Source organism: Balaenoptera physalus (assembly GCF_965194825.1).
Source record: "Balaenoptera physalus genome assembly, chromosome: 17".
NCBI classification, from domain to species: Eukaryota; Metazoa; Chordata; class Mammalia; order Artiodactyla; family Balaenopteridae; genus Balaenoptera; species Balaenoptera physalus.
The window spans coordinates 12,688,793-12,701,567 of NC_138895.1; the positions used below are offsets into that span (position 1 = coordinate 12,688,793).

At 40.9% G+C, this 12,775-nt stretch overlaps 1 protein-coding gene across 10 annotated transcripts in view; it reads left to right on the forward strand.

The window, feature by feature from the left end:
• Positions 1-9,447, forward strand: part of ADHFE1 (alcohol dehydrogenase iron containing 1) — a 42,409-nt gene extending 32,962 nt beyond the window's left edge. For 7 of the 10 annotated variants that reach the window (XM_082433670.1, XM_082433676.1, XM_082433673.1 and 4 more), the window contains one exon: positions 756-1,289. In XM_082433670.1, the coding sequence (XP_082289796.1) occupies positions 756-839 (84 nt within the window). In that variant the 3' untranslated portion in view covers positions 840-1,289. Of the gene's footprint in view, positions 1-84; positions 185-755; positions 2,029-7,501 lie in introns of those variants that run through there. The other 3 variants (XM_082433669.1, XM_082433675.1, XM_082433667.1) reach the window with 2 other exon arrangements.
• The last annotated feature ends 3,328 nt before the right edge of the window (positions 9,448-12,775 follow it).

The following is a 12,775-nucleotide window of genomic DNA, read 5'->3' on the forward strand; positions in this document are numbered from 1 at the left end:
ACACAGGCGCTCATCACAGAAAACGGACCCAGAGACCCACAAACATGCAACCAAAACACTGGCACGTTTCTTAATTTCATTTAGGCCTGGAAATTTGGGGATTAAGGAGCCACTGACGGGAGTGTCAATAGCAGTAGGAGGTGCTGGTGTCTTTGCTGACTTGACTCAATAATCACTGGAGAAAGTAAGGAAATCACTGAATTCATTTGGGAAGGTAGAGATAAAACCTTAGTTAATTTTTTTTTTTTTAAAAAAGAGTCACTTGCTGCCCATAGCCTGAAAGTTAATGTCCTAGTGAAGTCCTTTGTAATATACATGAAGTCCAAGTTGCAAAATCTACGGTCTTTGAAGCCAAGGGTGACCCCGTTCTGTTTTCCCTGGCTGCACACGTTGTGCCTGGGACAGTGCCCTCCACACAGGGAGAGCCTGGCAGGGGCACCTGACTGGCGTGGTTTGGTCATTGTAGGAGGTGTTCTTCCTGAGGCTGGTTGGGTTCTGTACATTTGAGTAGAAGGCTATTGTCAGGACCTCAGGCAAGAGTAATGGCTTCTGAAAACTTCGCAGGAAAGAGGCATCACTTGATAAACTTCTGAGCTGGGAATCAGCTAGTAAGAAGCAAACAAGAAATATGATTTTTAACGCTATGACTATTATCAAGTCACTGTTTCTCATGACTGAGTTAATTCACATACCTAGTAGCTTTTACAAACTGTCTTTGCAAAGCCCTGAGTAATTCTTTTTGTTTACTGTTTCAGGAAAGGGTCACCAAGCTTGCACCACGCCCTCAGTCAGAAGAGGATCTGTCTGTTCTGTTTGAAGCGTCAATGAAACTGTATTGATTTTCATTTTCACTGAAAGAATTACCATTGGCCATCGTAATTATGAAAGCAGAAGTTGATCTAGCAAGGGCTTTGTCTTTTCACCTCCACACATAACTTCCCTGTTACCAGCTTGAATGTGATATAATTTTATCCTGTAGAAGATTCCCTGATGCTCCAAGTCCAGCTACGTCCATAGAACACACTGAACAAATGCCCACCATGCTGGACCCTCAGCCGGACTTCAGAGGTCCTTGTTCCTGCCCCAAACCCTGCAGACTACCCCTGCTCCATGTATCAAAAGGGCAAACACTCAGTATCTACCAAAAATATTAATGTGTATCTCCTATGCCCAGTAATCAACCCCACATCTAGAAATTTATCCTATAAAATACTAGCACAAGTGTGTAAAGAAATATGACAAGGATGTTTCTTGCAGCGCATGTTCTAATAATAAAAAATTTGAAAGAACTTAAGTATTCATTAATATATAGATAAATAAATCATAGTATATTAAATAATGGAATGCTTTTGTGCTACTAATAAGAATGAGAATAACTCTACTAGAAATACGTCCATGATAAACTGCTAAGTGGAAAAGAGTAAGTTGCAGGACAGTTATATATTAATATGGTCTGATTTTTACTTTTTAAATTATATATAAATATATGTCTCTCTCTATATATATATCTAGAAAGAACGTTACACATCAAACTTAAAAGGGATCACTGAAGAAATGGAATTTGGAGGACAGAGAATTATGAGAAAAAAAATGTTTACTTTATATTTTATACTTTCACTTCTTATTTTACAAACATCTGTATTGTTTGCATTTGTTACAATAAGCACACATTTTCTAATTTTAAAAGAGGAAGAGAAAAGAAAGAAAAATATCACTTTGCTGTTTTAGGTCAGACTCATAAAAACACTAGTAACTATATTTAAAAGGTAAAAACAAATCCAAAGGGGTAAAATATTAGAGATGGAGCCTCTGGTGGAGCAGTTGTTCTTTTGAGAAAAACACAAACAACCTACATGGTAATTCCCTCTTTGGAAAATGGTTCTGGTGCTCAGAATAAATTAATTCAAAAGCAAGCCGTTTTGCCGTTTACAGACTTCAGGATGCAAGTCGAATCCTGGTAGCTGGGTCATCTGCCTCCTGTTATTCCCAGCCTGCTGAAACGTCTATGGCTCGTTTTTCCTCACAGTGGTGAGTGCACTGCTCGAGCTTCGGCAGCCTGGATCTCAGTGTACTTGCAGATTTATCCATATTTTAAACTGGATTAAAGTTTTAATCAGAAAGTATATCAAGTAGAGTATATAATTACATATATAATTATATGTAATTACTGGGCATAGGATATATGCCTATATAGTATATAATTACATATTACAGTATATAATTATATAAAGTATATAATTACATCAGGATTTTACAAAACATGAGAAGGGCATTACTGGGCCATTCAACCTGCCTGGCCCTACTTTATCTCTGTAAACATCTTTGTTTACTTGGGATTTTAAAAATAACATTAAAATATTGTTTATTGGGAGTCTTTCTAATTACACACATAAGATATGCTCAGTACCAAACACCGGTAGTACAAAGAGACACACAGAAGAAAATATTTGTTCACATTGCACCATCCAAAAGAGAGCCACTGTTAAAAAATAACAAAATTTAAAAATATATGTTCTCCCCATGATTTTATACACATATATAGATACATTATAGATAACTATGTGTGTATGTGTGTGTGTATATATATATATATATATATATATTTTTTTTTTTTTTTTTTTTTTTTTTTTTACTTAGGAACGGTATCATTAAGGTATAGTTTTAGTTCCTACAGAGCATTCAAATTCTTTATGCCAAGTGCCCAAAAGGCGCTTAAGCACAAGAGAGTCCCGACAGAATTTCATCTCTACCATCAGACTATATCTAGCTAAAATTCCCTCCAGCTTTTCAGGAGAATTATGGATTCTGAGAGCAGAAGCTTTGTGAATAAGGCAGAGAACAGTGAAACTGCCAATCTGAGATCCTTCAGGAAACTTTAGTAAAAGTTGTTAATTAATGTCTCAAAATACATTTGGTGTAGCAAAAATATATATGTGCCCCACCCCCCCCAAAGAAAGTCCAGGTAAATTCGAGACCTCTTGTAATATATTTTGCAAGGTGATGTGGCATCATTAGAACAGCATAAGACTAGGGAGTCCAGGGGTCCAGGGCCCTGGATTCCACTCCAGCCCCTTGGTCTGTCTAAGTCTTACTTTATTCAACCAATTCCTCTCCAAGCCTGAAAATACCATAACTAGATTTTATGTACTACCTTGTCCTTAATGTGAGATTTTGAGTTTGGGAAATTTAATGTAAAATCATTTTAGATATGAAAATGCATTCTTTATCTCTGTGAAATGTTCGATGCCATTTCCACCAGTAACCAGATGTCTCACTGTGACTCACCAGGAGGAGTGTTTGGCATTCATACTGATGATGACTTTGTAGAGGAAGGATTTAAAGGTCAAGCATGAAGAAACAGATTTAGGAAGCCTTCGTGTTTCTTATCCTAATACCCGTCATTTTGGCCCTTACAATTTGAGAATATAGAAAAGATGTGTTTCTTGATTTTACCAGCTATTAAAAGAGCGTGAGAGATTATATCCATTTCTGTAAATCAAACACTTTCATGTTTCTGAGCAAACAATTAAGTACATTTTTCTAAGTCAAATCCTATTTATCTATTGATTTCCTTAAAAGCTCAAACAGTCCTTAGGGGTCACAGCTCCATTTATATGGATTAATGTACTTGCTAAGGAAAGGAAAATTAAAGGAATAGTATTCAAAAGTTTATATAATATTACTTTCATAAAATTATCATATATGGTGGCATTTTCACTTAAAATACATCATCCCTAATTTATTTCTTGACACAAAATTACTAATTTGTTTCAAGCAGGTCATGTTTCTCTGATTTTTGCCAAGTGCCGTAATAAACGGCTGGCGTGTTGCACTCCTGTCCCTCCCCTGTGCATAGGGAGGGTTGTGCTGGGCTTGGCATTGTTAGTGTAGCTGTGGACACAGCTGTAGGGTATTTTCCAGTGGTCAGTGAGGTAAGTCTGCTCTTGTAAAATAGAGACAAAGTACAGTATCAAAATAGAGAGCAAAAATTGCTTTTCTGGCCTTTTAACCCTGAGAAAGATTAATGGTTGTTTGCATTAGAAACTACCCTAATCAGGGACTGTTGCCTCCGGGGAGTGGGTATGAGAAAGGGGGCTATTCACCTCCGGGTCAACATTGCACAGGTTGCTGGGTCTCTGATGACCAGCAACCCCGAGCCGAGACAGCTGCCCGGGCTCCTCCATTAAATGCCTCGTCCTCTGGGAGCTGTTGAGGAGGCCAGGCCACATCCCGCCATCACCATCACAATGGCCTGGGGGAGGCAGTCTCTAGGGACAAGTCACACTTTGAATGGGCAGAAATTGGCTCTTGAAGCCCTAGGTTGAATTACTGGCAGCTGGGGGTGGGAGGGTCTAGTTTCTCATGCTATTATGCTTTCCAACCACCCCAACTCTCAGAATAAATGCATACCCTCCACAAATTGCAATAACTGTTTGCAATTTTGGCCCATGTGAAATCCCTCATGAAATTATGTGCAGGACAGCTAACTTTGTGTGTGTGTGTGTGTGTGTGTGTGTGTGTGTGTGTGTGTCTTTCCCAGCTCCCCACTCTTTTTCTTTTTTGAATTTTATTTTATTTTTTTATACCGCAGGTTCTTATTAGTCATCTATTTTATACATATCAGTGTATACATGTCAATCCCAATCTCCCAATTCATCACACCACCGCCACCACCACCCCGGTTTCCCCCCTTGGTGCCCATACGTTTGTTCTCTACATCTAGGACAGCTAACTTTAAAGTAACTCCATTTCATTCTTTCTGGCTTTAAAATTGGCTTTTTTATTTGAGTGCTTTTAATTGGTTTTCTAACTTTTAAAATTGGAAACTGATTAAAATAATCATGAGCAAAAAGGAAAAAAAAAAAACTACCGTCATGCCATTACCCAAACACAGCTGTTATCATTTGCTATATTTCTACCTTTTTCATTTGGGTTGTGTCATCCCCTAAGGAATGACATTTTAAGTATTTTCTATGTTGCCACATAATCTTCATAACCATTACTTTAAAAGGCAGACAACAGTTCATTGAATAGGAATTTACTAATTTATTTATTCTTATTATAGGGCACCAAAATTGCTTTCAAATTTTTACTCCTACCAATGCCACAGCAATGAATAAATGAAAAGTTGTATGTGGCTTTTCTCATATTCTAAATTAACTTCTTAGGTTAATTAATCCCCGAATGGAATTTTTAAAGTATGGACATTTTTATGGCTCTTGACTCATATTATCAGATTATAAATACCTCACTATTGTTTTATGATGGTATATCTTAACAGTGCACATGAGCAAATTCAAATTCTCAAAATTATGAAACTTACTTTAGTGTTACATTTTTGCATCTTAAGTGAAACTGTAAACCACCAAGTCTACTTTTTTGTGTCACTTATATTTTTTTCCCCTTCCAAGCCTATGGGCCTGTGTTACTACATTCATGGTCCTCAGTTTTGCTGGCCAAGGAAAAAAAACCAAGAGAGCAACATATAAATGTCCTTTTCTATAATGGTGTTCTAGAATCGTCTGGGGCTCTGAGTGAAAAGACTGCTACACGGGGAAGGAGGTAAGCAACGCCAAGGAATCACCCACCAATACCCCTTCCAAGGCTCTAAGTTGCTCCTCTAATCAGAAACCTCCCAGACCTCTGCAGGTGTGCGCATTGGTCCCACCTTGGCTTTGGCAACATTACTGGGGACCACAGTGAGCTTTATCACAAACAGGGCATAAGAGAAAAGAATGTGTGTAAAGCAACATATACATTAATGAGATGTCAAAATAGTACCAACAAGCTGAGTGGCCACCTGAGTAAGGACAGGCTAATTTTCTTTCATTTTTTTACATCTCGTTTAACCACTACATACTCAGCACATAACTCAGTACCTTGACGAAGCAAGTTCCCAAAGGAGAAGGAAGGGGAACATGGATTTGGGGGGAAGCATGGGAGGCATGGGAGGAGGCAGGGATGGGGTTTGTTTGGGGAGTGGGGGTGAGCTGGGGAATGATTACAAAAACATGACATTTAATTGTATTTTTTAACCAAACTATTGATAATTTATAAATAAAAATATCAACTCTTATGAAACACAGTGGCCTATTTGCTAGGGCATCTTCCACAGCTGGCAACAATAATAAACTAAAGACAATAATAAGTTTATTTATTGGGGATTTATTGAGCCCTTAGCCTGTGCCAGGCTCTTTGTCAAGGAGTTGCCTACTACGAGAAGCATTGCTATTATCATTTTTGTACAAATGAGGAAATTAAGACTCAGGTTAATAAAAACAAACCGCCCAACTTCACACAGCTGATAAGTGGCAGAGCCAGCTCTCAATCCCAAGGTTCTCCTGACCCTACATTCCCGCCACCGAGTTCACTGCCTGTCGAATGCCTTCTGTTGTCAGAGACTTCCCTGAATCCCATTTACACACTGCAGATGCTTGTGTACGACACAGTACCTTGAACACAGTAGGGACGCCATAAGTATCTGTGGAACAGAGGACTGTATTTCATTAGAAGAGGGAGAAGGAGAAGAGAAAAGGAGATTCTGCGCCCCTTTGACATGTCAGAGGGGAGTCAAGCTGGCCGAGCTGGTGGCCACACGGATGCGTGTTAGAGGTAACAGAGCCGCCTCGGGGTGAAGCCAGCCCTGATCGCCACTAACTGAGTAACTTGGGTGATTCACTCAGATTCTCTGAGCACAATCTTCACCTTACAGGGTTGTTGTAAATGTCTACAGGAAGTCACGTGTGGTAAATGCGTAGAACAGTGCTCGGCCTACAGTCTTTGCCCAGCACTTGTGAGTTCTCTTCCCTTCCGGAACACTAAGCTGGCATCAGATCTCTACACGATGTCAGCTGGGCACCAAGGGCTTCTAAACTTCCCTCAGTACAAGAATGACCTGGGATGCTAGTTAAAGATAGAGATCACCAGGCTCTTCCCCCATCCCCCAGAAATTCAGATCCTGTCAACCCAGGTTGGAACCCAGGGATCTATTATTGGTTGGGTAAGTTTCACTTAGGAAAATTAAACTGCACTTGGACCAGTTTGGCAGCCTCTCAGCATAGGTGGTGACAGAAACAGAGCATCAGTCCCAACCTTCAGTGTGCACAGAAACTTCTGGAGGGCTTGTTAAAACATGGGTTGCTGGGCCTGGTCCCCAGAGTTTCTGATTCAATAGGTCTGGCTGGGAGCAAGAATTTGCATTTTGAACTAGTTCCCAGGTGACGCTGCCACTCTGAGATCACACTTTAAGAACCACTGAACCCATGGATTGCAATTTTCTCATATTTCAAATTCAGGAAATTCCAGCTGGAATTAGTTCTACCTAGCATGTAGCAGGACCATGGGTCCATGGTGAGGGTCAGGACAGGACCGGGGCTCTGACCACAGGACACACCTCTCCACTAGACCAGGGCCCCCAGCCCCAGGCGCTGGGCCCCCTCTTCCCCGCCATGACTGCCTTGCCAAGAAGCCCCTGTCTCCCTTGTTTCCACTTTCTTTTCAGGCTGAGGCCTTTCCGGGGTGTGAGGAGGTTCTGCCTGTCAAAGCCCAAGCAGAAAGGAAACACTCACGAGTGACTGCAGCGTTGAGGAAGGCCACGGTATTGGCTGCAACCACAGTGAGACTATTAAAAAATACACTAAGTACCAGAGCTCTGGGTTTCATTTCAGTATAATTGGTATAAAGAATATAAAACTCTCAGCTACAACGTTAACAGACTGGTAAGACCACTCTGTCTTATCTCTGTTGAAAAAAGAAAACAAAAACTCTCCTCCTTACGCTCCTGTTTAAAAAGTTATGCTGGGAAAAGTTTCCATTTTACCTGGAAAGTGGATATAGAAAGAGTAAATACATATAGAGTTGTGCATGTAATTATTGGTAAAGAATCATAGGATACGAATTAGAATAAAATGAGCTGTGCTTCAAGGGACAAAGAGAAGCACGGCTACTCACATCCAGTTAGGAAAAGACAACCCAGGCGTCCTGAGCTCACTCAGAGGCACCCCAGGCTTCTCTGCTCTGGCTCTTCCTCCTGACCGCCTTGAACTATCACGTGCCCGCGAGCAAGGGTGTCGGATGCTCTCCCCGGAAATGAGCAGAGGCCGGGAGGGCTGGTCCCCTGTCATGCTACCGAACCACCAAAGTCTATGGATTTAAGAATTTCGACTTGAAAGTTGAAATTGAGTACAAAGAAAAGGATATTCCCTAAGTGTGTGGAGGGGTAGAGATGGAACAGCTCTCAGACTCTGCCTGAACGCCCGCTATGCCCCTGCACTGGGATGGGAGCTGCTGCATAAACGAGACCCAGCCTCCCCACTCAAGGGACTGGAACACAGAAAGTTCCGTGGGGGCAGAAATACCGTGAGTGGGTGAGCACTCACAGCCTCTACCCATTCTGGCCCCTACAAGGAATTTTGGCTTTGCTAGCTTGGGCCCCCAGCCTTCTCTGGGGGAAACTGGGATACCCAGCATGATGGACTGAATTGTTTTTCCCCCAAATCATGTGCTGAAGCCCCAACCCCAGTACTTCACATGTGACTGTATTTGGAGACAGGGCCTGTAAAGAGGTGTGTGGTTAAACGCAGTCCAGTGGGTGGACCCTAATCCAATCTGACTGGTGTCCTTTTACGAAGAGGAAATTTGGACACAAAAGGAGCACCAGATATGCACACAGAGGAAAGGCCATGTGAGGACACAGCAAGAAGGCACCATCTGCAGGTCAAGGAGAGAGGCCTCAGGAGAAACCAAAGCTGCCAACACCTTGATCTTGGACTTCCAGCCTCCAGAGCTGTGAGAAAATAAATTCCTGTTGTTTAAACCCTGTGGTATTTTGTTTGGGTAACCCTAACAACTAGGGTTTGCTAGCAAAAGAGGGGCAGCCTTGGAGATTTTACATCAGAAAGGGCTAAAAGCCACTGGCAAAAAAAAGATACTTGTAAATCAGAAGGCAAGAAAGAAAGGACTGGAGGCCCCAAGTTGTTTAGAGAGAGTCTTGGGGGAGTTTAGGAGAGAGGAAGAGATTAGGGGCAGCTGCAAGCCAGGCATTAGAAGATAAATAGGGAAGAGAGGTTTTGCTTTGGTTTTTAAAGGTTGTTCTGTGTTATGAATAGAACTCCCTTTGGAGCTTCTTAGGAGATGGTGATGATGATACAGATTGTTTTAAAATTATCTCTGTATGTCAGACTTTTGCGGTGATGGTTTTGCTAAATTGCAGCACCAAACCAAGACCAGGTCCAAGTTAAGGGGTGTTATGTTATAATTTTAAAACAATGTAGTAAGCATAGTGATAAAAAAAAAAAAAAAACCAAGTCAGGGAAAGTTTCATGAAAGAGAGGACTCCTGGGTTGAACTCTGAAGGAAAGCAGAGTTAGATGGGAGATAGGAAGTTGGAAAGATGGTCCAGGTAGAACGAACAGCATAAACTATAGCACGGAGTAAAAACACGGGGTGTGTAAAGAGTGTAACAGTTTGGTATTGCCAGAGTGTCATGTGCAAGTCAAGAGGTGGTAAGTTGAGGCTGGAGAAGTCAACATGGTGCCCAGTGGAACTTGGAACGAATCCCGTAAGGTGCTAAAAAAAAAAAAAATCATTAGGGACCAACTGGAGTGCCAGAGACAGATGTGTGTTGGAGATCAGGCACTCAGACAAGAAGCTAGATTAAGAAGTGACTGATATAATTACAGAATAACGAAAAAATCATGATAAATAAGCTAACATTTCTTTCATCTTTCTCTAGATCTTCTTTTAAATTTTCATTTTGAAATAACTGTAGATTCACATTCAGTTGAAAGCAATAACACATTTTAAAACAATATCAGTCAGATATCAACAGATATTGTATAAAGTATGAGACTTAGGTTGAGGTTCTTTTTTTCCCTATGCCTGTCCACGTGCTCCAGCACCATTTATTGAAAAATCAATCTCTCCTCCATTGAATTTTTTCACCTTTGTCAAAAATCAGTTGGGCGTATTCATGTGGGTCTACTTTTGGTTTCTCTGTTCCATTGATCTATATATCTATCTCTCCATCAATACCACACTGTTTTCATTACTGTAGCTATCTAGTAGGCCTTAACATTGGATAAAATGATTCCTCCTATTTTATCCTTCTTTTTCAAATGTGTTGTAGCCATTCTAGATTCTGCACCTTTCAGTATAAATTTTATAATAAACTTGCCTATGTCAACAAAAATATCTTTCGGAGATTTGATAGGAATTGCATTAAACCTATTGATAATTTGGGGAGAATTGGCATCTTTAGTATGTTGAGTTTCCCATCCACAAACACAATTATGTCTCTCCATTTATCTAAATCTTTGAATTCTTTCATGAGCATTTGTAATTTTCAGGACACAGATCCTGAACATGTTTTGTCATATTTATACCTATATACTTCATTTTCTTTGAAGCAACTATAAATGGTATTGTGTTTTTAATTTCCATTTCCACGTGTTTATTGGTACTATGCAGAAATGTGATTGATTTTTGCATGTTTACCTTGTATCCTGCAACCTTGCTGAGCTCACTTATTAATTCTATAAGTTTTTTTATAGATTCCTTGAGATTTTCTATGTAAACAATTATGGCATCTGCAAATAGGGACAGTTTTATTTCTTCATTTCCAATGTGTATGCCTTTTATTTCATTTTCTTGCCTTATTGCATTGCTAGAACTTCCAGTACTATGTTAAATGAGGGTGGTGAGAGCAGACATCCTTCCCTTGTGCCTGATCCTAGGGAGAAAGCATTGAGTCTTTCATATTAACTATGATGTTGGCTGTAGAGTTTCTGTAGATGCTTTTTATCAAGTTAAAGAATCTGTGTCATCTTTTTAAAATATTATAACATAGTAGCTTTTCTTACTTCCTGGTGTTTATGCTTAATTTATTGGAGTTAGGTTATTTTTGTAATCAAAGGACAAAGCGATCTTCTCCATTTCCATTATAATCCTGTTAAGGTAACCATGCAGGTATTATAATTTCCATTTATCACATAAACTTTTTAAAAATAGAGACTCCAAGAGGTAAACTGATTTGCCCAATTTACATGTAAATTAGTAGAGTCAGACTGGGTCCTAGGGCATTAGTTCAATAACATTTACTGTAAGCCTAATATTGATAATATGGTTGAACTCTTATGTGCCAGGCGCTATAAGTGCTTTACATGCATTATGCCATTTAATGCTCAAAACAGCCTGATGAGGCAGATATTACTATCATCCCCATTTTACAGATGATAATACAAAGCCTTAGAGAGGGTGGATAATTGAACAAGGTCACACCGCTAGCAAGGAGCAGCAAGTGATTTGGACATAGACGCAGCCCTTGGTCTTGAAAACCACCCAGTGCCAACTCCTGTGCCAGGTTTTAGGGATACAAAGCTGGATGAGAGACAGTCCCTTCCCTGAAGGAGCTCACAGTTGAGCAGGGGAAACAGATCAGCATATTTGCAGCTTGGCTCCTGAAGAAGCCATGGCCCCAGTTAGTGAGATATCTTTCCAATATTAGAGGAGCTCAATAATATTTGTTGATTGAATGGCCAAGCAGAAGGGAGGAAGGGAGGAAGGGAGGGAGGGAGGGAGGGAGAGAAGGAAGGGAGGGAGGGAGGGAGGAAGGAAGGTATTATTCTGGTTTCTTGGACAGATCTAATGTTGGTCATATTTTATGTAGAAGGTAGTTCTTTCCAGTAGAAAGTACTTTATACTTTCTAGAAGTAGAAAGAATTCCTTAAAGCTTAAACCTTAAACTTAAATATCTACCTGCCTCTAGTCAGCCTGGTCAGTTTGCATAATTGTGCTGGGTAACATCACTGAAAACTATCAAATATAAAGAAAAGGACTGAAGCATCATGGAATATCAGAACCAAAAAGTAGCAGGATCTGGTCATCCAGAAAGAAGAGCAAATCCTTCACACACAGCTCCGTGGAATACCCAGGTTAAGCCACAACTGCTGCCCAGGACAGGCTTTACTTTCCAAGTAACTTTGACCTCAATGTTCCCAAAACTCCCACCATCCCACAAGAACACCAAGCTCACCTCTCCTTCTTCAGAGTCTCATCAGCAGGTAAGGTTTCCTACAGGGCAGAGACTCGAGGAGACGTCGTGGAGGATGCTCTCCCCTCCCCACTGTGTCCTTTCTCCCCTCCCATCCCCTAATTATCCCCCTCCTTTTACTCCTCTTCCTGTTTTTCCTCTGCGCTATTCTATGACCACTGGGAATTATTCATTCCCAAAGAGGAAAAAGAGAAACACCAGTTAACACTGATTGAGTGTAGATTGTGTAACAACTTCCAAGCACTTTACTTATTTTACAATGACATTTCAACAACCTTATGAGTTATTACACCTTCCTCTTCACCCCAAACGCAGACACAGACACACACACACACACCTCGTTCAAGCCCACCATCTCTCACCTGGGTCACTCTAGTCGCCTTTTTTTTTTTTAATTAATTAATTTATTTATTTATTTTTGGCTGCATTGGGTCTTCGCTGCTGCACACGGGCTTTCTCTAGTTGCGGTGAGCGGGGGCTATTCTTCATTTCGGTGTGCGGGCTTCTCATTGCGGTAGCTTCTCTTGTTGTGGAGCACAGGCTCTAGGCGTGCGGGCTTCAGTAGTTGTGGCTCACGGGCTCTAGAGTGCAGGCTCAGTAGTTGTGGTGCATGGGCTTAGTTGCTCCGTGGCATGTGGGATCTTCCAGGACCAGGGCTCGAACCCATGTCCCCTGCATTGGCAGGCAGATTCTCAACCACTGCGCCACGTGGGAAGCCCTCTAGTC